The sequence below is a fragment of the Cydia pomonella genome, chromosome 3, assembly GCF_033807575.1.
Source record: "Cydia pomonella isolate Wapato2018A chromosome 3, ilCydPomo1, whole genome shotgun sequence".
In the NCBI taxonomy this organism is placed as follows: domain Eukaryota; kingdom Metazoa; phylum Arthropoda; class Insecta; order Lepidoptera; family Tortricidae; genus Cydia; species Cydia pomonella.
In genome coordinates, this window is record NC_084705.1 from 13,680,721 (window position 1) to 13,702,694 (window position 21,974).

Genomic DNA, 21,974 nt, shown 5'->3' on the forward strand with positions numbered 1-21,974 from the left:
ATAAGCTGATCTAGGAGACACATAAATTAACAGATTTCAGGTTTAATAGCTCTGCTAAAGGAAAAGTTTACTGCAAATGTTCTAAAGAGATTTAATAGGATTTATTACACTTGTAATGGCGTTCATTTTAGGGTGAAAATATCTTAACGTTTGACGTTATCTAACTTTAGCGTTCTTAAACGTAACCTATCTCAAGTTGAAATTTATGAGAAACTGTTAGTTTGTAAGCTTAAAATAAATTTTATTTATTAAATATGAGGTAAATACGTGAATAAGCGTAATAGTTGAATACCTACTGCTTTTTCTAAGAGAATAACAAAATGTACATTAAATTCATTGTGTAAAATGTCATAGGATTGGTAATTTGTCATCGGCATTAATCTCTGTCTTCGGTGCATACTCTATGTCGAGGCATGCGAATCATGTCGAGAGTGAGTTGCTGACGGAAAACTGACGCCGACTTACTACGGGCGAGTAGGGTGACCACTTGGTACTTTAGAAAACATTAAATAAGGAAAACATAAAAATATTCCTCCAAAATTATTATATTGATAATTATTCGGTTCTCTGTAAGAGATTGTTCTCAAACTATAAGAGCGCCTGTCGTTACCTCTATCTTATTGTCTTTTTTGTTTCTGTACATGTATTGTAAACTGTGTGAGGCATGCAAAAAAAAGTATTGTATTATATTTTATCGTACAATTTACAGATTTTATTCACGCATTACATTATTACAGTTTTTGTCATTACCCATCAAGACTAAATTACTCCCCTCATGGAATAATTTAGTTTATAAATGACACGAGCTCAAGCACAAGGCGCTTTACAGATTTGCGATAGCGTTTTAGCGACGTAGTCGTTAAAAGATACATTCATTTCATCGTTTAGTACTTAAGTATATACAGTAACGGCCAACAAAATATCACCTTTGTGTTTTTTTGTTTGAACATGTATAGAGTAAACAATATAGATTAATTTGTAAATTGCATATCCTACTAGTCATTTTAGATAAACATATGATGAACACTGTAATGAAATACTGTGAATAACAATAGGAGACTAAAAGAGGCATAATACTAAAAAAGGCTCTAATAAAAAATGAAGATGATTATATGTATATATAAAATAAACTTCTATAAAAACATGGAGGTGATATATGTATAATTGGCCGTTTCTGTAAGTATATACACACTATCTGTACTTTTCACATAGCTTGGGTACGATGACTGTCATCTCAATACAATTTAGGGAGACCTCGAATCCAGGAGACGACAGCTCATCAGTACACCGTAACCGTAGCCAAGCTATGTGAATAATATTATAATAAATAGCAAGGGTGAAAATTCACTGCTTGTGTCTTGTGTGTTCCATTGTTCATGTTCAGTATTTCTGCAACAGATTTTTATTGGACTTAAGACAAAGCCTCATCATAGTTATTTTGAATACTTGCAGTGCTTTAATGCTATTAGTTTTATGTAGGCGTATCGTTCAATTATAACGGGAGCTCTGCTTCTAATACCAACAGAAAAACGACTTGTAGTATATATCAAAGTCTTGATAGTGGGAGTTCTGAAGTAGCGTGGGTGTTTTGAAACCTTTTAGGTAATAATGCGTTAAAAGGCAGCATAATGTTTTAACAGACATAGATAAATCTTACGCAAATCAACCTATTCTCACATAAGCTCAATAAAACTTGTGTTGTAGGTACTAGACGATGATATATATAATAAATATATATAGATAAATAGTTAAATACATAGAAAACTTCCATACCCAGGAACAATTTATCTGTGATACTAGTACACAAACTTTATAATATATTTAAAATTAAATAGGCCCCGATTAAATTTAACTTAAGCATAGTCTCTTGAAATTGATTAAGCATGTTCACTGGCCCTCACATAATATGAGAAGTATTAGGAAAATTCTTGGCCATAAGTCGTTTGGTAACTCAAATACTTAGAACACTATAAATTGAAGACATGGCGCCTAGTAAGTTAGTTGGCCACTAACGCGATAGCTCTTTGGTTTGAAGAAAAAAGAAGTAGCAAAAATGTATCGTCTGGTGAGTAAATTAGGCTGTTCTAAGTTTAGCTAATTTCACATTTTTTTTAATATACTACGGTGGTGGCAAACAAGCATACGGTCCGCCTGATGGTAATCAGTCTCCGTAGCCTGAGGACGCCTGCAACTCCAGAGATGTTACATGCGTGTAGCCGACCTTTACACTCCGCACCCTCGTTGAGCTTTGGCAACCTTACCGGCAAGAACACAACACTATGAGTCTAGTGTTATTTGGCTGCGGTTTTTTTGTAAGGTGGAGGTACTTACCCAGTTGGGCTCTGCTCTAGATCTGACCTACCACATAAAGCGAGATAACATTCACAGTGCCCATACCTTTCTTTTGGACGTAGTTTAAGGACATACAATTGAAAGCAACAAAAGAAAGGACTGAGAGAGTTAGTACTTATATTACGTTTCAGTATTATTCTGAGAATCCTCCCCTTTTGCGGATTTCTATTCAACAAAATTACAAAAGGACATATACGGTGCGTACGTATAATCGTGCACAAAAGAAAAGAAATCGCACGAAAGGCGGTTCTAATACTATAAAATATTTTCTACCAGTCGAAAAAGCCGATAAAATGTTGGCAGTGCGACTTCATATTGAATTGAAACTGTTAAATAAAAATACAAGTACAAATGTTTATTTCTTAGAATATGGTACAAAGTCTGACTTAGGTAGGTAATTATAAGAATTATAAATACTGGATCTGTAAATATTATGATATATAGGTATGCATGTTAGCAATAATTTTATATAGGTATAGCAACCTAATTTATAATGTTTCTAGGCCGATAGAGGCAGAATATTACGCACTTATTATGAATTGACTATCTTTGTACCATATTCTAAGAAATAAACATTTGTACTTTTTGTATTTGTACTTGTGCCAATGCACAATACATTAGTAGTCAGGTTTCAGTTACAATACAGTTTATACAACTTATGCAGCAATTTAACTTATATTACAACATTAAAATAATTAGTTTATTAATAATTAAGGAACTCGTTAATGGAATAAAAACACATTTCAAGTAACCAATCAAACATTTTTTTCTGACAGTTATTTATATCTAGTGATTTTATGTAATTTGGAATCTTATTATATAATTTAATTGCCTTGATATATATATTTTTCCTAAATATGTTCACTCTTTGTCTAGGAACCTAAATACCTAAATACTTATGTTTACACAATAGTATAATAAGTCCGCATAACATAAACAATAACCCTCATCATCGAAATCGAAATGCAAATGCCAAATGACAAATGCTTCCCCCAAGGATCCCCACAATGGTAGTTCACGCGATACCCTCCAATAACAGTCTCGCTTGATCTTGACCCGCATAATGTAACCCCCAACTCATTCATATTTACATTTGATAATTGTTTATTTTCCAGTTTACAATTCTTACTGTCCTAGCGGCAGTGTCGGCCGCTCCCGCCCCCAAGCCGGTGGTAGTGTACCCGCCAGCCGTTTACCACCCGCCGGTGTACCATCCTCCCGTGTACCCGGCGCCGCTTCACTACCCCGCCCCCGTGGCGGTGTCTCATGTCAGCACCTTACTGAACCACCACCCGGTGCTGCCTTACTCGCCGTACCGCGTCCTGCCTGTACCAGCCGCTCCAATTGTACCGCCTCTCTTCTAAGTTCTAATACTTGCGCCGATTGTCATGTAATGCCCTCATTAGGTACGTGTATCGCTTAAGCAATATGCAATTTTTATATGTATGCAAAATTTTACAGAATTGTTTTTTAACTGTAACAGTATTCGCTCCTTTTTGACACTAGACCAATTTGGTGTGTTAAACTCGTGGATTTGTATAACGAATTAGATTTGTATTGTACGTATAAAGAATTAATTTAGTTTAACGAGAGTTAGTGTCAAAATGTGCTGCCAGTTAAGCAATAATTCCATTGTTTTAAAAAAAGTTTGAGAGTTTTACTTAATAAAAAGTATTTATATTTATTAACAGTACCTAACATTCATAAATCGTTTAGATGTCAAACTTATACTAATTTAATTGATAAAATACAAAAGGTGCAAGTTAAAAGTCGATTTGTTCAAAATTGCGTTGAGTTCCTTTTGTTTTGTACGGGATTTTACATTACTTATTTAAACTACGTAAATTTAAACGGAAGTTGATGCAATATAGTAACAGCTACTCAAAATGGATGTGTGATATAAAAATAAAGCAATTTACAATATTCAAATTTATTTTATTTTATGTACCCAGGTGATGTGTAATCAAGAAACTGATATAAATATGAAATGATAGAATTATTTAAGTACTGGTAACGTTTTAAAAACTTTAAAGTAAATATAAAACGTTAATTTACTCAAGAAGCACTCACGTACCTATATATAAAGAATACCCACGGGAACACTGAATAACATTCCTTAGAAGCGATTTTCCCTTTGATCCCTAAAGGAGTTTAATGTCCGCGTAGGTCTAATCCCAAAATTTGGCGCAGGCACTAATTATACATATATCAATCGACATATAAATCGACTGCATTCTGACCTTCCCACCCAGGATGGAAAGTAGGCCCCCCCATACCCCATAGGGTATAGACCGGTTTCCTCGCGTTGCCTTCCTTCGTCGACGAGGTATTGCCAAATTAAATTTCCTGCATATTGCAATTTAAACGCTGGCCTTCTTCACATAGTATGTTAAAAAAATTATAAGAATAATATCAACTTCTATGCTGGCAGCATCTACGGTACTGCTTCGGGAGATACTCTACCGTAAAATGTGCCTTCTTTGCTCCAAAATTAGAAATTTAACTTAAATTTTTAAATTATCTTATGTATCTCCCTTATCTATCATGTATTTGTATTTAACACTTAAATGTGGTTTAGATGTAGTTTTAATATAATTATAAAAACAGCTGGAGCATAATTACCCACTGAGGAGCAAACTAATCTGCTTAAAACTTTCCTTAGTGTCTTCTGCCTTCAAATAAATATTTAGTAGAGAAAAGTTTCCAAATTATTAAATCAAAATTAATATTATCAGAAATTCAAATTATTAATCAAAATTAATAAGTATTTGACTTGGTTGGCTTTTGAGGTCAAAAATATGAATTTAACATGAACATTGTGTCACTATTAACATATAAAAATTCAGCCAACCCTTATTTAATGCATGGAGGAATGTATCAATTACAGCCGGTCTACTTTGTAGTAGAAAAAGGCGAAAAATTCAAATTTTGGGATGATAACTTTACTCACCTACATTTTTAAATTTGCCGCTTATTCTACTGGCGGAAATGGCTTGACAGACTTTAAATAGGCTATTTTAGTAAATAAAGTATGTAATAAGTCACTGCTCACAAGTCAAGTGCTAAACAGTCGTTTTCTCTAACGGGTGCCAAGGTAACGACATTCACATTTGTCTTTTAATCACATACCATATTTATTACGCCGTTCTGTAGATATCCACATAAATCATAGGAGCATATGCCTTAAAGAATACACTTACTAAAGTCAGGTAAATTTCGAATTATACTCAATATTTTGCTACTTGAATATAAATATTATCATTGTCGTGAGGTTATACCTAAATTACAATAATTCTAAGCACGTTTTTTATTCATTTTTCTTGACATTTGATATTTTCATAAGTATAAAAATGCGTGAGCGGATTTACTTCTTTAGGCACGAGTAAACGATGTCCCGTTTCTACGAATGAAATAGTTACTACACAAGTACACATATTTCATGTTAAGTAATCTAGGAAACGAATTCTCAGAACGTATAATATAGAAAACTCGGTCAAGTGCGCGCGTTCCAAGGGTTTCGTATGTCACACAATTTTTGATATATTTGAGATATAGTTTGCAAAACTTTTTTTTCTTATTTACACCCCAAATGTGCCCCAATTTTTAGAATTCATTTATTTACGTTGCATGTCCGCTGTAGCTGTTGTAGTTTCGGAGCAAACAAGCTGTGACAGAGGAAAAGACAGACAGACGCACGAGTGATCATATAAGGGTTCCGTTTTTATCCTTTTGAGATACGGAACCCCAAAAAGCCTAGTAAAACGATGTAGGTACTGTAACTGGTACATACAAATACAAACACGTTAAAATATTGTAATATAATACGTGCAAACTGAGTACTGCTCCGCGATTTTTTATGAAAGTAAAAACTAATTTTCTCTTATACAGGTAAATACAATTGTTAAACTGAAATACCTTCTACCTTGTACTTGTAGGTAGCTATGTACATTAATCTTTCTTTTACATGTTTTACACAAGATAACAGTCATTTATTTATATTCCATTAGTTATTCATTCAATACATAATACATTGATTATCTGAATGTATTTACAAACGTTAAGTAAGCATTTATTTTTTTCTTCAGAATAAGCTTAACATTTGAGATGTTACCAGTACGTGAATAAGCGAGTACCTGTAGTGAATTCGCTCGTGAGCTCGTGACCGCGTTACTCGCACCGGGCGACATTGAGGCGTCGTCCGCGCACACCCGGCTTTACATAAAACTGCACTTTACCCACATAACTGCACTTTTGGACAACATGCATAAAACTTATAGGCTTTTTGTAAAAACTAAAACTGCTGTTTGCTCTGGTCTCCATTGGGGATAATAAATTCATTAGTTTAGTATGTTCTTAGTTTAATACACTTTTAGCTTTATCTTTTATAATCGTGCGAAAGGTGACGGTTACGTGTATGTTCTAATCTACTATATAAAATTTAAAATGCTTGAAAGGAAATAAAACGAAGGACGGAGCGAGATGGCGCATTACAATTTTTTTGGAATTTAGGTGACGTTTTACGTTTCTCGAATACGGCTCACGTATCATGAGAAAAAACTATGCAAATCTATTGTTTAAGTATGAGATAGTAGTTAATAGAACAAAAGCATAATAATTTCTGTTTTCGCTGTGTATTTACTTCACAATCAGCTAAAGAAATTTTCATAAGTCTTCATTTTACGACGATCGGCCATTTTCGGCAACTTTCGGTTGGTTTCGCTACACATCTACAAGGTTAAGTAGTCCAAATTCTGTTCGTCATGTTGGTATGCTGTTTTATCCGTGATTTTTTACCCGAAGTAAAATTAAATATCAAAAGTGCTATCAACCTTAGTCTATGACCAAACAGCGCGTCAATTTTTTTGACGTAAGTTCAAGTAATCTAAAGTATGTTTGTCAAGTTGGTATGCAATTTTATCGGTGTTTTTTACTCGAAGTGAAATTAAAACTCAAAAGTGCTATCAGCCTTAGTATATGCCCATACGAGAAGTATGATAGTTTGTAGAAGATATTCCTTCCTTCCGATATAATACCTCCTTTTTTTCACAAATGACAATATACAATGTATCTATAATTAAAGCTTCGCCAAACGTAAAACAGTTTGATTTGGTTAGTTGTTTGTTGGTTTAATGGATGTTTATGCAACTGCACATTAAAAATCAAAAGTGTTATCTTAATCTATGCCCATACGAGAAGTGTGATAGTTTGCAAATATGTGGATGAAAAAATACAATTATTAATACAATCATATCATTTATTGACAAATTTGCAAACGGGGTTACCCATTATTCATAAAACTTAGAAAATCTCTGTTAAATTTTCCCACTTTCTAACAAACACAAATGTCAATATTGCAGAAAGGGACAAACGATCATCAAAGGCATTTTAAATTTAACAGACGTTTATGAATAACGACATAAATGTATATCTGTTACAAATAAGAAGTATCATACAACTGTTACAATAAAACATAATTATGCTCCCCGAATAATCTTAGTTTTAATAAACCTTGGCGGGGTTTAATTCAGAGGTTAATTCATATTTTTTCCAAAATACTAGGCATAGTGACAATAAGTGATAAAATGTGACCGCAGCCGCAGGATGGCAGCTGCGTTTGGAACGTTATTTTATCAGCCAGGTACTTTTGATGCTAACTGTACCTATACAGCGTGAGGCTATCACGTTTCTAATCAAAAGGGCATAGACAGTCAGTAGTTCAGTACTGCTGGTGAATCGTACCAGGCTTGTTGCGTAATTCCAAGTAACAAGAGATCTTAGGCAGGTATCAGTGTCGCGCTGACCGTCCTATATACAAAGCTTCTTGATATTTAAACAGATAAATTCATACTTATAAGCAGGGGTCGGACAAAAAGTGCGGATGACATAAAAATGACGTACTTAATCTTGCACACAGGATGATGTTTGAGTTTGTATTTAAACTTCCGTGTGACATGTAGTAACAAAGTAGTATTAATGAAGTAACAAAATAATCGTAAATAAATCAATGGAATTAATAATACAGGTGGTAGGGTGATGTAGTGAATAAAATAAATTTCATGAAACTTGTTACCATAAGGTATAATTATTTGAAATTAGTTAGAACAAGTCTGTGGGATCCTCAGATAAATAGGTTTAATAGTCAAAAGTGGGAACAGTAGGTAAGATTAGCAGTATACGTGTTTGTCACGTACCTCCAAAAACGGAAAATTGCCACAATATTCGAGTAAAGATGAAATTTTAGAGCGTTTTCTTATACATTAGTAAATATAAATTTTAGCTAAATATAATCGTGAGGATACAATAGCTAAACAATAACGAAGTCAATTTATTGTTCATCTGATTGACAATGTGTCAGTCAAAAACGTACTTACTCATTTCAAGTGGCGATATCGTTTAATAAAGAGGTCAATAAAGAGGTTGATAAATGATACGTGATAATTGTTTATGAAAATCAAAAATACTATTTGAAATCATCCTATAAGTGGTTTGACGTCATCCGCACTTTTTGTCCGACCCCTGCTTATAAGTATGTATCTGAATACCATCCATAACTCAGGAATACAATACGCCATACACACAAATAAATGCCCTTACCGGGACCCGGACCCAGACCATTCAGCTTCGTAGGCAGGTCACGTCTCTACTGACTAGGCTAGGATGACACGATAAGGAGTCTTTCTATCGAACAGTGTTAACAATGGCGTTTTCTGCCCTCCGGGCGGCAAGCGTCAACTTTGCTCCCGCTGCGCTAGATGAAGTTGCCGCTTTCTGCCTCCGTCGAACAGAAAAATAGTATGCGCACCACGGGAGGAATCTTAGGACATTCCATTCCGCGTGCTTGGTACAATTTTACACGCGGCACGCAATGTCCTACTTTTCTTCCCTTGGGCCACAAATAACTATTGTTCCATCGAGTCACTACTACTATAGGCGATGCCCGCATATATCCTACGTCCCGTCCGTTACTTTTAAGGAAGGTTGTCCTTTTATTCTGTGACAACGCAGTTTCACTTAAAGTAGGTCATATCTTACACAGTTCATATATGTAAAGTGATAATTTAATGATAGCAAAAACCTATGTGCCTACGTAATTAGATATGAGATGCTTTATTACGTAAACTTCCACAGATAATAAGACTGAAACAATAGACTTAATTGGTATTGCTATACAAGGAAATATCTCTCAGTCAATATAACAGATGGTCCATCAGGTAATACGGGTCAACTTGACGTCAGTTCTATTGTCCTTAGGTCTATGAAAACAACTTATAAATAGGTAGGGCTGTGATACAAGCGTGTGTCATTCAATTCAGGTCTGTGAACAACATGTCAACTATAAAAGTGCTCGTGGTAAGATTATTTATTTAATACCTACAAATTTAGTTAGGATACGTCACCTTCAGTAGGGACATGAAAGTTTTAGTGCAAAAAAATAAAACTATCCCAAAGACCGTGGCATCTTGTGCCTTAATAGCTTTTCGGCCTAATTTTTTTCTGATGATGTGCCACGTCGTCAAATTTCAGCATTCGCCTCTTCTTATTTTTAAATAAAAGTCTGAATATTTTCGTTTCAATGGAACGAATTACGAGTATTTTGTGCTTTACCCGTGGTACTCAAAAATAAGAAGAGGCGAACTGTGTAATTTTGTATAGCACCTACTATTTGCGTGGCACATCATCCGAAAAAAAATCAGTCAGAAAAACTAATAAGGCACAAGGTGTTCCCTTATCCTACCACGGCCTTTATATAGGTATATTTCGAAAAAAAAAGTTCAATTTATTATGCGTCTAATGATAACCAAAATACAGTGTGTAAATTCGATTCGGGGGAATATTTTAACGGTGGTTAGCATATTGTCTCGTCATGTTTGCAGTACATTTCTGCTCGGTAAAATTTCAAAAATTAATTACAGGTTCCTAATTAAGTGTAACTTAAAAAAACTTCCTAACTAACCTAACTACTGATTACACGAATAAATTATATATCTGGTTTAATTTATCGCCCGCATTGGATTTACAACCTGTATTTTTTAAAACTTGCATTCGACAAAAAGCGACAGCCGGTGACAGCTTTTCATCAAGTCCTTCTCTCAAAATTATTACAAACGTACTGAGAAATTCTTTAAAGATCTTCGGTAAGAATAAACCTTTTAAACTGAGTTAATTTGAAAAAGCTCGATAGGTGAATTCGGCTATTGAAACGCGACTCATTACCAGAGCACTTACCACGTAAAGTTTTGAAGTTTATGACCAGTGCTCGAGAGGGTACTTTCTTTCATTTAGTTGCTAAAATACTCGAGCTAATTATTATGTTTCCAGTTTAAGTCCATCTAAATCACATGTTCCTGGATTTTCCTTAATGAGGCTATAAATATGTAACATGACGCGCTGAAGCTGTCCTTTATAAATCAAGTCAGCGAACAGACACTAACACAGCACGGAACATAACGGGATCATTGAACTATTTTTACTACGTACAGAACAGGCACAGAAAACCAAAAATTCCAAACTCAGGATGCGGAACGTGAATCTCGCGACCTAAACGCGTAAGCGCCAAGAATTTCACGGCGCTTCCGACGTTTTGGTCACGTGATACTGGTCGCGATTGCGATGCCTGAACATAGGTATACAGTTGTCATGGTTACATGTCATAATATATAGTTATAATAACTCAATGAACGGGATTTTTTTAATAATTAGTAAGTAAATAATTTGTACAGTCACCATCAAAATTAGCGGATGAAACCGGATAAGTTTTCTAAATATCGATAAATCTCTAAAATTCACGTCAAAGTATATCTTTTACAGTCTTAATTAATCTACATAATATCACTTTTTTTAAGCTATTACAGAATGGTAGATAATTTTGACGCATTGTTTGATCCGCTACTTTTGATGCTGACTGTACATGAAGGGGTTTACTTCTACATTAGGTATTTTATCTACACACATAATAATTATCATAAACCCTCTATGATGCCTTCAAAATCTGTAAATAATGGCCAACATTACGATAAACTGTTTTGTTACAACAAATTTCTTATCTGTGATAATGTTGTAATTGCTTCATAACTACATCAAAATCGATTTAGTTATGACATTCAAATTTGGAGCATCTCTGAAAAAAAAAGGAATTCGGTTTGACCTCTATTCTAATATCAGTCGAGATGCTTTTTTGTTCGAAATGAAATGTCAATTACATACAATTTTGACATATCTCGCATGTTAGTTTGTATTGAATGATCAGAAATAGGCCCGCGAGTCTAGTTTGTCTCTAAATAAAAAAAAACAAACTACGAATGCGTGACATGCGTGAAAAAAGTTTTCATTTACCGTCATTTGACGTACAGTTTATCTTTTAATTCGTTTTAAGTATAAAATAAAAATGTTTTGTCGTTTTTAAAGTAACTATAGAAAAAGTTTCGTATAAAATGAGCGATAAAAATATTTCGGTGGCGCCACCACATATCCGCGAGTTCCGCCAAGAGAGCAACGATGCCCCAACGTTGGCTGATTTGGGTTATTGAATATATCATAGAAAGTTTATAATATGTGTAGATAAAATAGTGTAAATTGTACATAATTAGGCATTGAAATACTCATGTGATCCTTTTAAGAAATTCACTTTGTTCGTTCGTTCGCCGACACTCGTGTATTTTAATGCATTTTATTATGTAGTAGTTACAATACATAAACTACTATTAAGTATCGAAGATAACAAAGAAGAATTCATTTGATAAACGTAAAGTTACAAAAAATGTATTTGACAGTGGTAAAAGATGGTTTACCTAAGTGAGATAATAAGTAATTCGGTTTTCAGATTCTCGCAGTTGCAATGCTAGCCTCGGCAGCGCCGTCTCCGGGTATCCATATACATGCATCAGCGTATGTTCCTCCGCCGGTGGTTCACCACGTCCCCGTGTACCACGAGACTTACGCCTACCACGAACCGATTGTCGCGCCAGTGGTACACCCTGTGCCAGTAGCGTACCACCATTCTTATGTACAACCTGTTGCGTATAAAGTGAAAACCCATTATTCTTTATTCGGTAGATAAAATTTGATAGTATAATAAATACATTGTTACATTATTGTTTCATTTTAATATAATAATTCAAACATGTGTACCTATTACAAAGAGTACCACCCTTTCTACGCACTAGTCGGCGCATCAGCGCAGCAACATTTGCCAGTAGTCCATCCAGACGAGTAACTACAATCATCCTTGAAGACGATTTATATGCTGATTGAGGAGACGTGATTAGGAATCCGTAGATGATTCAGTAAATCTTAAGCAACTGTTTCTACGTTTATTTTCTTTTTCAATGTAAAAAAAAGGTTTAAATTGTTTACAAGATGAATGGTCAATAGAGACTGTGCGTGTTGTTGGGTCTGCCATCTCGTGATCTGAATCGAAAGCGAAAACAATTTATCCTATAAGCAGGTGCTACCCCGCACACTTCACGCTGGCTTTATTTCGCATAATAGGATCTGCCATCTAGTGTTTTAAATCTAAAAATGGAAACTTGACATAAAGGGGGCTTCCGTGCTGCCGTCTAGTTTATGCACGCCTCCTATCAACATTTAGTATACTTACGTTTGTCAAATACTCTTTGCTTTATCCGTGACTAATATCAAATTGAATGTCAGTCTAATATCAGAGTCTGTTACTTTTGTGAGATCGTATCTCACTCAATTGTGACCATTTCATTTCTTCATAATCAAAGTTCTGTTATAAACTGTTGAAGAAGTAAGAGGTTGTGTCTTTATTTATTAGTTGATATAATGACCTTTATTGTACTCGTAGCGCATTGAAAGGTAAATAATTTTTAAGGAAAAAAAACCGACTTCAATGAGGGAGACCGGTGAAAAAAAGATTATTGTTGATTTTGGGTTTCATACAATGAAATTTAAAAGACTGGTAAAATACCCTCAATAGCATTCGACTATATTATTTTACACCATGCATGAAATAATATTAAAAAATGCTGTAAGTTTGCTTAAAAGAGTTGAGAAGTATCCTCATGGAATCCATAATCAAAACTCAAGCTTGACAAAAATGTACCTTGAAAACCTAACTGCTTCACAAATATGCAAAGAGAACAAATTGCCAAACGTGAACTATGCGGCGTTGAAGAGTTCCATCCTGTTCATCATCAGCAGTTCCGCTTCATCAAATGTCACTTTTACAAATGTAAATGCTTGATTAGATGATGAAAATACTAAGAGCCTTTAACATTTGAGGAGTTCCCTCGATGCCTCTTGGAGCCCATCGTCAGAACTCAAACTTGACAAAAATTTGTCTTAAAAATCTAATTTGCTTCACAAACACAGCGAAGAGGACAAATCGCTAAACGTGAACTATGCGTCGTTGAAGAGTTCCATTCTAATCATCATCAGCAGTTCCACTTCATCAAATATCACTTTTTAAATGTAAATGCTTGATCTATTGATGAAAATATTAAATCCACTATATGTATGCTCTTCACATTTGAAGAGTTCCCTCGATTCCTCATGGTTGACAAAAACGGGACCAATCTGTATATATATATATAGATTCAAGCAAAAAAATATTTTTCAAAATCGGTTCAGAAATGACGAAGTTATGAAGTAACAAACATTAAAAAAAAGAACAAAAAAAACATACACCGGATTGATAACCTCCTCCTTTTGAAATCTTGAACTCGGTTAATAAAGGAAAAATGTGTGACTGTTTCACTTAAATATGTTAGTGAACGATCCATTAACATTTATTGTGTGTATAGGGTTGGTTCTGCTCACGTCTCATGAATTATCCTGTATATTATTACAATAAAGGTTCAAGCTATCTTTTCTGGCTCGCCATTTGAAGATGTATTCAATTGTTTACCGTATTCTCGCGAAATAAAATACGAGCACATGTTCGATCTGGTTTGGCAGAGTAAAATGCTGTCATCATGTCTGGTGGGGCAGCACAGTGCTGGGAGTAATATAATATGAGAAGGAAACCAGCTATCGCTTTGTTTACTCACGCCACATTTGACGTACAGTTTATCTTTTAATTCGTTTTAAGTATAAAATGAAAATATTTTTGTCGTTTTTAAAGTAACTATAGAAAAAGTTTCGTATAAAATGAGCGATAAAAATATTTCGGTGACGCCACCACATATCCGCGAGTTCCGCCAAGAGAGCAACGATGCCCCAACGTTGGCTGATTTGGGTTAGTGAATATATCATAGAAAGTTTATAATATGTGTGTAGATAAAATAGTGTATGTAATTGTACTTAATTAGGCATTGAAACACTCGTGTGATCCTTTTAAGAAATTCACTTTGTTCGTTCGTTCGCCCACACTCGTGTATTTTAATACCTTTTAATGTGTAGTAGTTACTATACATAAACTACTATTAAGTATCGAAGATAACAAAGAAGAATTCATTTGATAAACGTAAAGTTACTAAAAATGTATTTGACAGTGGTAAAAGATGGTTTACCTAAGTGATATAAAAAGTAATTCGGTTTTCTACAAAAACCATATACAGATTGGCCTAGCCTCAAATGAACTAAGCTTGTACCTACTTTGGGTAATAAGCGACTATATGCATACTTATATAGATTATTAACACACCAATTTATATCTACTCTTATTTTGGCCTGACAGTACCAGTTAGAATATACAGTTTAAACTTCAAAAATCTGTTTTAACAAGTTATAAATCTATCTTATATCTTTAAACGAGCAATTCTTTTTTTATATATAAATATTTATATATTTCGGGGATCCCGAAAACGTCTCTAATGATTTCGATGATAATATTAGGGCCATTTGGGGGTTTTCGGGGGCTAGCAATCGATCTAGCTAGGTCTTATCTCTGGCAACACGCGCATTTTTGAGTTTTTAAATGTTTTCCGAGCAAAGCTCGGTCTCCCAGATATTAAATAGTAATGGAGTGAAGTTCAGTAACCCTATTCTCAAGTGCTGATAGTTCACGGTTAATGGCTTGCAAAATGTAATTATGGCAAACTACTAGCACTTAGTAGTACGTTAATTATGAGAAACGAGGATATTTGCGAATGGCATGAAAATATATTAACGGTAGTTTTCATAGTAATATTAGGGTAGACCGAGGTAAATTGGGCCTACTTTTCATTGACGGTAAAATAATAGAACTTTCAAGCAGACAATTTGCTTTTATGTATCTCAACACGATGAAATAAATCCGTTATTGATAGACCATGTTAATATAATAGAAGACAAGATGTAAGTGGAATACAAGAAAAGTAATTTCAATATTATTCAAAATTCTTCCCCTGAGGAGTTAAAAGAGGGGTGGAAATTTGTATTGGGAGCAACATTTTTGTACTAAGGAATATGAAACTTTGTAATTAAACACTAAATTAGATAACAAGTAAAATGGTTTCAGCATTTATGAAAACTCATCCCTCAAATTTTTGAGCAAGGAAATGGAAACTCCGTAGAGACATAATATTAGAAATGCACACAAGGGATATTTCCCAGCGATTGTAAAAATGTATTCTCTAAGGAGTTATAAAAGGGTTGCAAGTTTGTATCTGGCACAAATAGTATTTTGAGTGAGGGACCTAAAACTTCTTTGAAAATCACAATATATTTTAAAACAGGAAGAGTAATATCAGAGTTATTGAAGATGCATCCCTTAATTAATAAATCTCTTATTTAATAAAATGGGCTGGAAAATATTTTTGTTTTAAACGAGGGACCTACTTTATTTCAAAAAAAGTTATTCTACTGTAATACAATAAAAAAATATTTTATCGTTTTGGGTTGAGAGTATTTGTATCGAGAACATTCTTTTGAGTGACGAATTAGAAACTGAGTAGAAACACATTGTGACAGACAAATGTATCGTGTTGTCAAATTAACAAATTACCTTAATGCTATCTTTTGCCAAATCTAATTTGAAATAGAGGTTGATTGTTAAAGAAAACTTTGTAGCCACAGTAAATTTACTGCCATTTTGTCGACACATGATTTACACTTTTAGAACGCCATTAGACTTTGACCCTTATTCTTTCACTAATATGTGTTAAATTTGTTAAATATCCAAAAGTGGCGCCATCTCACCGGGCATTGGCTAAGGGTTGTTAAAAAATATAGGAGTTATAAAATTTTAATCATACGTCAATTAATAGCAGTAAGTTTACTCTGGCTACAAAATTTTCTCTGAAAATCCACGTCTATTTTAAATTCTCTTTGCTTTTGCTGCACAATTTATTATCCAATGGCTATGTTTTGCTTCACCATTTTAATGCAGATTATACAAAAACCAACATAAAAATCTACGCGTACAAAGTCGCAGGCAACAGTAGTAATTTTATACATAGACAATATCCACAACTTAGAAACACAGAAATAAATGCCCTTACCAGGATTTGAACCATCGGTGTCACTCACTAGGCCAGACCGGTCGTCAAAATCCGTAAAAAAAAGTGTTGCATAAAATATAAAATGAGCCCATTTTGCTATTTTGTTAGCTACCGGCCTTTATGTATTTAATTGCCTTTATTGCCTAGCATTTGCCGGATGTTTAGCATAACCTTGCTCGCTCGATATGTGCCCACCATCCGCATTGGAAATTAACGTTCCGGTATCACCTTATAAATAAATAAACATCACAGGAAATGTTAAATAATATAGTGCCTGTTTTTTAAATAATTTTTTTCTTACGCTTACTTTTTGCGTGGATTTAGTAATTTTTAAAAGACATTTGGAATACTATACAATACATTTGAAATATTAATATTTAAATACTGCAAATAGGTATACTTGCAGTTTATTTTTCTCAATTTCGTTGGAACATAACTTCACACTATTGTTGCTATTTTTAACAGACTTAAAATTGAAGGAGAATTTAATAAGGTTACTGTACTGGGAGTTTTCAGAAAATAGTGTATCCAATTAGCGTGGCTTGTTAAGAAAACTTAATTACTTTTGTGACGATAATTAAGCATTAAATTTCAATAAAAACTTGGTTTTGGTATTCATTTCATAAACTATAAGCGATACTCAACGAGGGTGCGGGGTGTTAGGGTCGGCAACGCACATGGAACACCTCTAGAGTTGCAGGCGTCCATAGGCTACGGTAACCGTTTACCATCAGGAGGGCCATATGCTTGTTTGACACTGACGTAGTATAAAAAAAAGGATATTACGATATAAAAAAGGCAAAAAGTTGATTGCCATGGAGATTTCACGCTTCATTGTCGTCACAAAACTGACAGCGATTAACTTTTCTTAACTAATCACTCTAATTAGGTAAGTACACTATTTTCTGAAAACTCCCACCTATACGGGTAAGGCTAACTTCGAGATGAGTTCTGTATACACCTAGCAAAAAGTATGAAAATAGGTAGCTACATAAACTGCTTTCAGTGATCAAATCTAAATAAACATTGATTATCGGTAATTTAAACACATTTATTTAGCGTTGATCGTGGCTCGAAACCTGACTCATACGGTGGCATTAAATGTATAGAAATAGTGTTTTAAAATGGTTCGTGCGTTTTTGCCCACTTCAAAATCTCGAAGGAGCGGGTTCTTAATTCTTGGGTTTTTTCGGGACATCTTGAAGACTGCTGAACTGAACTGGGAAATCTGGTGGCACAGTAGTACCCCCGTCAAGACGAGTCGAGCGAAGCGCAAGGGTACTACTACCTACCTAAGCGCTTCGTCGTTTTTCAACCCTCATAACTTGGGTATCTGGTATAAACCAGATATACAAAATTCTCGGGATATAATATTAATAATGTACTTATTATACATATACATTTTCTATTGCATAGCTCTTATACTTTAGATTTTATTGATATCTAATAAACCCCGATTTATCACTCACTCACATCGTGATCGTCTGATCATCTAAATTCTTCAAGCCCTAGAAAGCTGAAATTTGGTATGTAAGCAACTATTAGTATACAAATAACAAAAAAAAATCTTAAACTTGGAACTTATACCCTCCAACCTTTTAAAGTAAAGAATGAAAGTTTGTAGGAGACACGCAAATTTTGATGCTAGAAATCTGAAAACTGATATCCTTTTTATAAATAATTTCATTTTTTTTGTAAAGCACCTCCGACCCTTTAAATTAGTGGACGGTAGATTGTCATAATCAACTTATAAAAAGAAGTGAAATCCTACCAAAAACATTTTCATGTAAAATGTTTCCAACACGAAACCATAAGGCTCGCAGTGCCAAAAAGTTATCAGATCTCATGTAGAGCCAAGCTTCTAATTCACCTTGGTCATAATATGTGGCTTGGCCGTTTCGCTACCTTCACATGGTCGTATGGTGAAAAATTATTACATTATATTATGCCATTCAACAGTTCTTGTAGTAACGAAGGTGTAGATTTTGTAGTAGAAACTCTACATCATGAGATCTAATAACTTTTTGAATGTGCGAGCCTTATGGTTTCGTCTTGGCAACATTTTACCCGCACTTTCTCTTCAAGCGATTTATGTGCACAGGTAAGCAACAAACAGAAACAAATTATCTTGTTTTGCTATTTACTTCAAGTTATACTCAATAAACATCGGTTGGTGCCTGAAATTAATTATGTTAGAAATTAATCATGAATTAGAGGTAAATGATGTACTTACCTAAATAAGTTTAATCATTAATCAGCCATATGAAAACACTAACCATTATTAAACGTCCAGACTATACAATTGTGCGCTCACGTTGCATATTGCCAAACGAACAAGATTTATTACAACTAGATGCATAGCCTAGACCGTAGGACATGAAGGCGCTATAAAAGGACAGGTCTTAGCCTACCCCGTCCAGTCTCCATTAGAAGATCTAAGCTACAAACAACCTAACAATGTTCAAACTGGTGAGACATTAATTAATGTGCATGTGTTTTGATGGTCACAAAAAAATATCTTCATACATTAACATTCGTTATAGTTAAAAAATTACTAGCATACCGATTAACTCAATTATAGTTATATGAATTTTAATATGGGAAAATAATAATATGTAGATATAATACTTGTAATTTATTTGTTTTAATAAATAATATTCATTTTTTACCTTTAATGTCGCATTTCTATCCATCTGTATGCATGGACTTAGTAATTCTAAATCAAAGAATCTTAAAATAAGCGTAGCTAAATATGTAAACGAAGTATACGCTTGTGAAGACACAGCGTTTTGAAAATTATTCTTGCGTTCCTTTCCAGTACATTTAACGTTTCCATAACAATTTCAAGTGACCTTGAAGATATCAAATTCTTCAATAACAAACTCAGGTGAAACTTCTCTCAAGTTAGAAATGTAATTACTTATTTTCAAAACAATTTGGTTCGCTGATAAGACGAGTATTTCAAAGTTAGTGAAAATGTACTTATTGTGAATGCAATATAACATTTTTTTTAAAGTAAATAAGATAATAAAGCTTTGTCAATCAAAAAAGATTCTTGGGGATTATACCTTCTTTAATAACGTTAATTGTCCAATAGTAAGTTGTCAGTTTCAATTGTTACTATGTGACTAATCTAAAAGAGATTTAAACTTTAAAAAATCGTGGGATTTTTCTGCAATTTCAAAAGTAAAATATTACATGCGTACGTACTTTGACTTAATGTTAAATTGAAACATAATATATATATATATATATATATATATATATATATATATATATTAATAGCCTAATTAGTGTCCCACTGCTGGGCAAAGGCCTCCCCTTTCTTCCGCCACTCATCACGATTAGGTTTGATATAAAAAGTGTTTAGCGTTAAAGCCATTTAAAATTAGATGTAACAGCATAAATAGTTACGATTAAATCGAAACATACTAGTCCTAAAATTTTATGTTCATTATTTATGGTCATCTTACACTGGGTTATAATCAATTTCATTATGAAGCACATTAATTAACGCTAAAAGAATTTCTAAAGTTTACAGGAGAGAACAGAAAAATCGTGTTATTTGTTCACGTACCTACTTTTCTTGGGAAAATTTACTTAAACTTCATAATGAATTTATACAGTTTTACTTCTAGAAATTGCTACCGTAATTGTCAAAATGTACGATTTCAGTGTTCATATTATCGACGGTCCCAAGTAACACTGTCGGATCTGCAAAATGACTACTTTCCAGCAGAGCCAATCAAAGTTTTGCAAACAGGTTTTGACTCTATAAAATTGACAAATTATGATATTAACTTATAAAATTTGGGAATAGTTACTATTTTTAGATACTCTAAAAATGTGCATAAGTAAAAATAAGAAAATACTTGAGGAAACCTCAGAAATAGTACAACCGACATTTTTGCCTGGAGATTCTTAAACGATTTTGTCGGATGTGTCGGTTACAATATGTCCATAATATGGAAATATTGTAACCGAGAAACGCTGAAGATTTTTTTGAAGATTCGCTGAACAAGTAGATTCTCAACTAATTAAATAAATAAATATTGATAAATTTCCACAAGTCAACCCAGTCGCACAGAAAGGCTTATAATGTGGCTACCAGACGACGAACTAATAATATTTTATTGTTATTAAAGCGAAATTCAAGTAAATTCATAGAAAAAAAAATAAGGTTAGCTTTATAATGATTATTTATTTTGTTGTTATTTTATCAGCATCGGATATATTGACTCAATTTGCGATAAAGTCTTATTTTATAATCTCTCAATAATCAAAAATATTTGGTGAAAAATACTTCGGGTAAAAAAACAATTTTGATTCAAAATTTTCTGACACCCGTAAGTCAAATATAAAGGACAAATTTTTAATCTGGTAGACGACATGACAAATGATTTAAAGGGTCCATTTTTTACTGAGTTAATGCTTTCAAATCTGTCGAAATGTCGTTTGAGTTTTCAAATTGATTTCGCAATTTGTACGATAGGTTATATATATGTGTATAATATGGATAACGTTTTCAGACGCTTATTGTCGCCTTTATTGCGGTTGCGCAAGCCGGCGTGATCGCACCCGTGGTCCCTGTTGCTCACGTGGCCCCTGTGGTGGCCCACCCCGTGGCAGTGTCTCACACGAGCTCCGTGGTGCACCACGGGCACCCTATCGTGCATGCAGCGCCACTGGTCCACCCCGTCCCGGTCGTCCACGCCGCACCCGTTGTACCAGTTGTCAGGCACCATGCGCCCATCATCGCTGTTCATCATTAATTTTAAGGAGGAAGTACCCGAATTAAATAGCTCAAAATTAATACAGTTGATAGACCATTTGTTTCGTTAACTTAGATAAATTAAAAGGAATATTTAATTATGAAGATATGTTAACTATATAAATGTATTATTCTGTGTAGCACACACACACTACAAATAAGCATTGTTTTAATGGTGTCAATTAAAAGCGGATCAAATGTGAGATAAAGATTTAAGAGGGCAAAACTTCTATTTAATTAAATATGATCGACTTGTTTTTTTATTTGTTTTATAATTTTATATTGTATGATAGCCATGATTTAAATTTATAATAAACAAAAATAGGACGATTTTTATTTGAATTATTACACAAAATGAATAAGCTTCACAGTAGACAAGTTCAAAAGGCTTGTGTTTTGGGTACGTAGATAAGGACAAATGTACCTAATATATAAATATTTTAGTACGTATAACACACCCATGAATC

At 33.9% G+C, this 21,974-nt stretch overlaps 4 protein-coding genes and 1 long non-coding RNA gene across 5 annotated transcripts in view; 3 read left to right on the plus strand and 2 right to left on the minus strand.

Annotated features, from left to right (window-relative positions):
* LOC133516105 (A-kinase anchor protein 14-like) overlaps positions 1-18,717 on the minus strand; it is a 28,150-nt gene extending 9,433 nt beyond the window's left edge. The window contains exon 1 of the mRNA XM_061848836.1: positions 16,737-18,717. Coding sequence (XP_061704820.1) covers positions 16,737-16,751 — 15 coding nt within the window. The 5' untranslated portion in view covers positions 16,752-18,717. The remainder of the gene's footprint in view (positions 1-16,736) is intronic.
* Positions 1-21,974, minus strand: part of LOC133516135 (neuropeptide SIFamide receptor-like) — a 153,488-nt gene that overhangs the window by 41,198 nt on the left and 90,316 nt on the right. The window lies entirely within an intron of this gene.
* LOC133516104 (uncharacterized) lies at positions 1,917-4,275 on the plus strand. Its single transcript, XM_061848835.1, has 2 exons — positions 1,917-2,065; positions 3,468-4,275. The coding sequence occupies exons 1-2, from the start codon at positions 2,054-2,056 to the stop codon at positions 3,714-3,716; spliced, it is 261 nt and encodes an 86-aa protein (XP_061704819.1). The 5' UTR covers positions 1,917-2,053; the 3' UTR covers positions 3,717-4,275.
* On the plus strand, positions 8,873-12,443 carry LOC133516108 (uncharacterized). The gene is made up of 2 exons (XR_009799175.1): positions 8,873-9,702; positions 12,173-12,443. It is a non-coding gene; the product is annotated as an uncharacterized LOC133516108 (long non-coding RNA).
* On the plus strand, positions 19,071-21,770 carry LOC133516107 (A-kinase anchor protein 14-like). Its single transcript, XM_061848839.1, has 2 exons — positions 19,071-19,205; positions 21,266-21,770. The coding sequence occupies exons 1-2, from the start codon at positions 19,194-19,196 to the stop codon at positions 21,506-21,508; spliced, it is 255 nt and encodes an 84-aa protein (XP_061704823.1). The 5' UTR covers positions 19,071-19,193; the 3' UTR covers positions 21,509-21,770.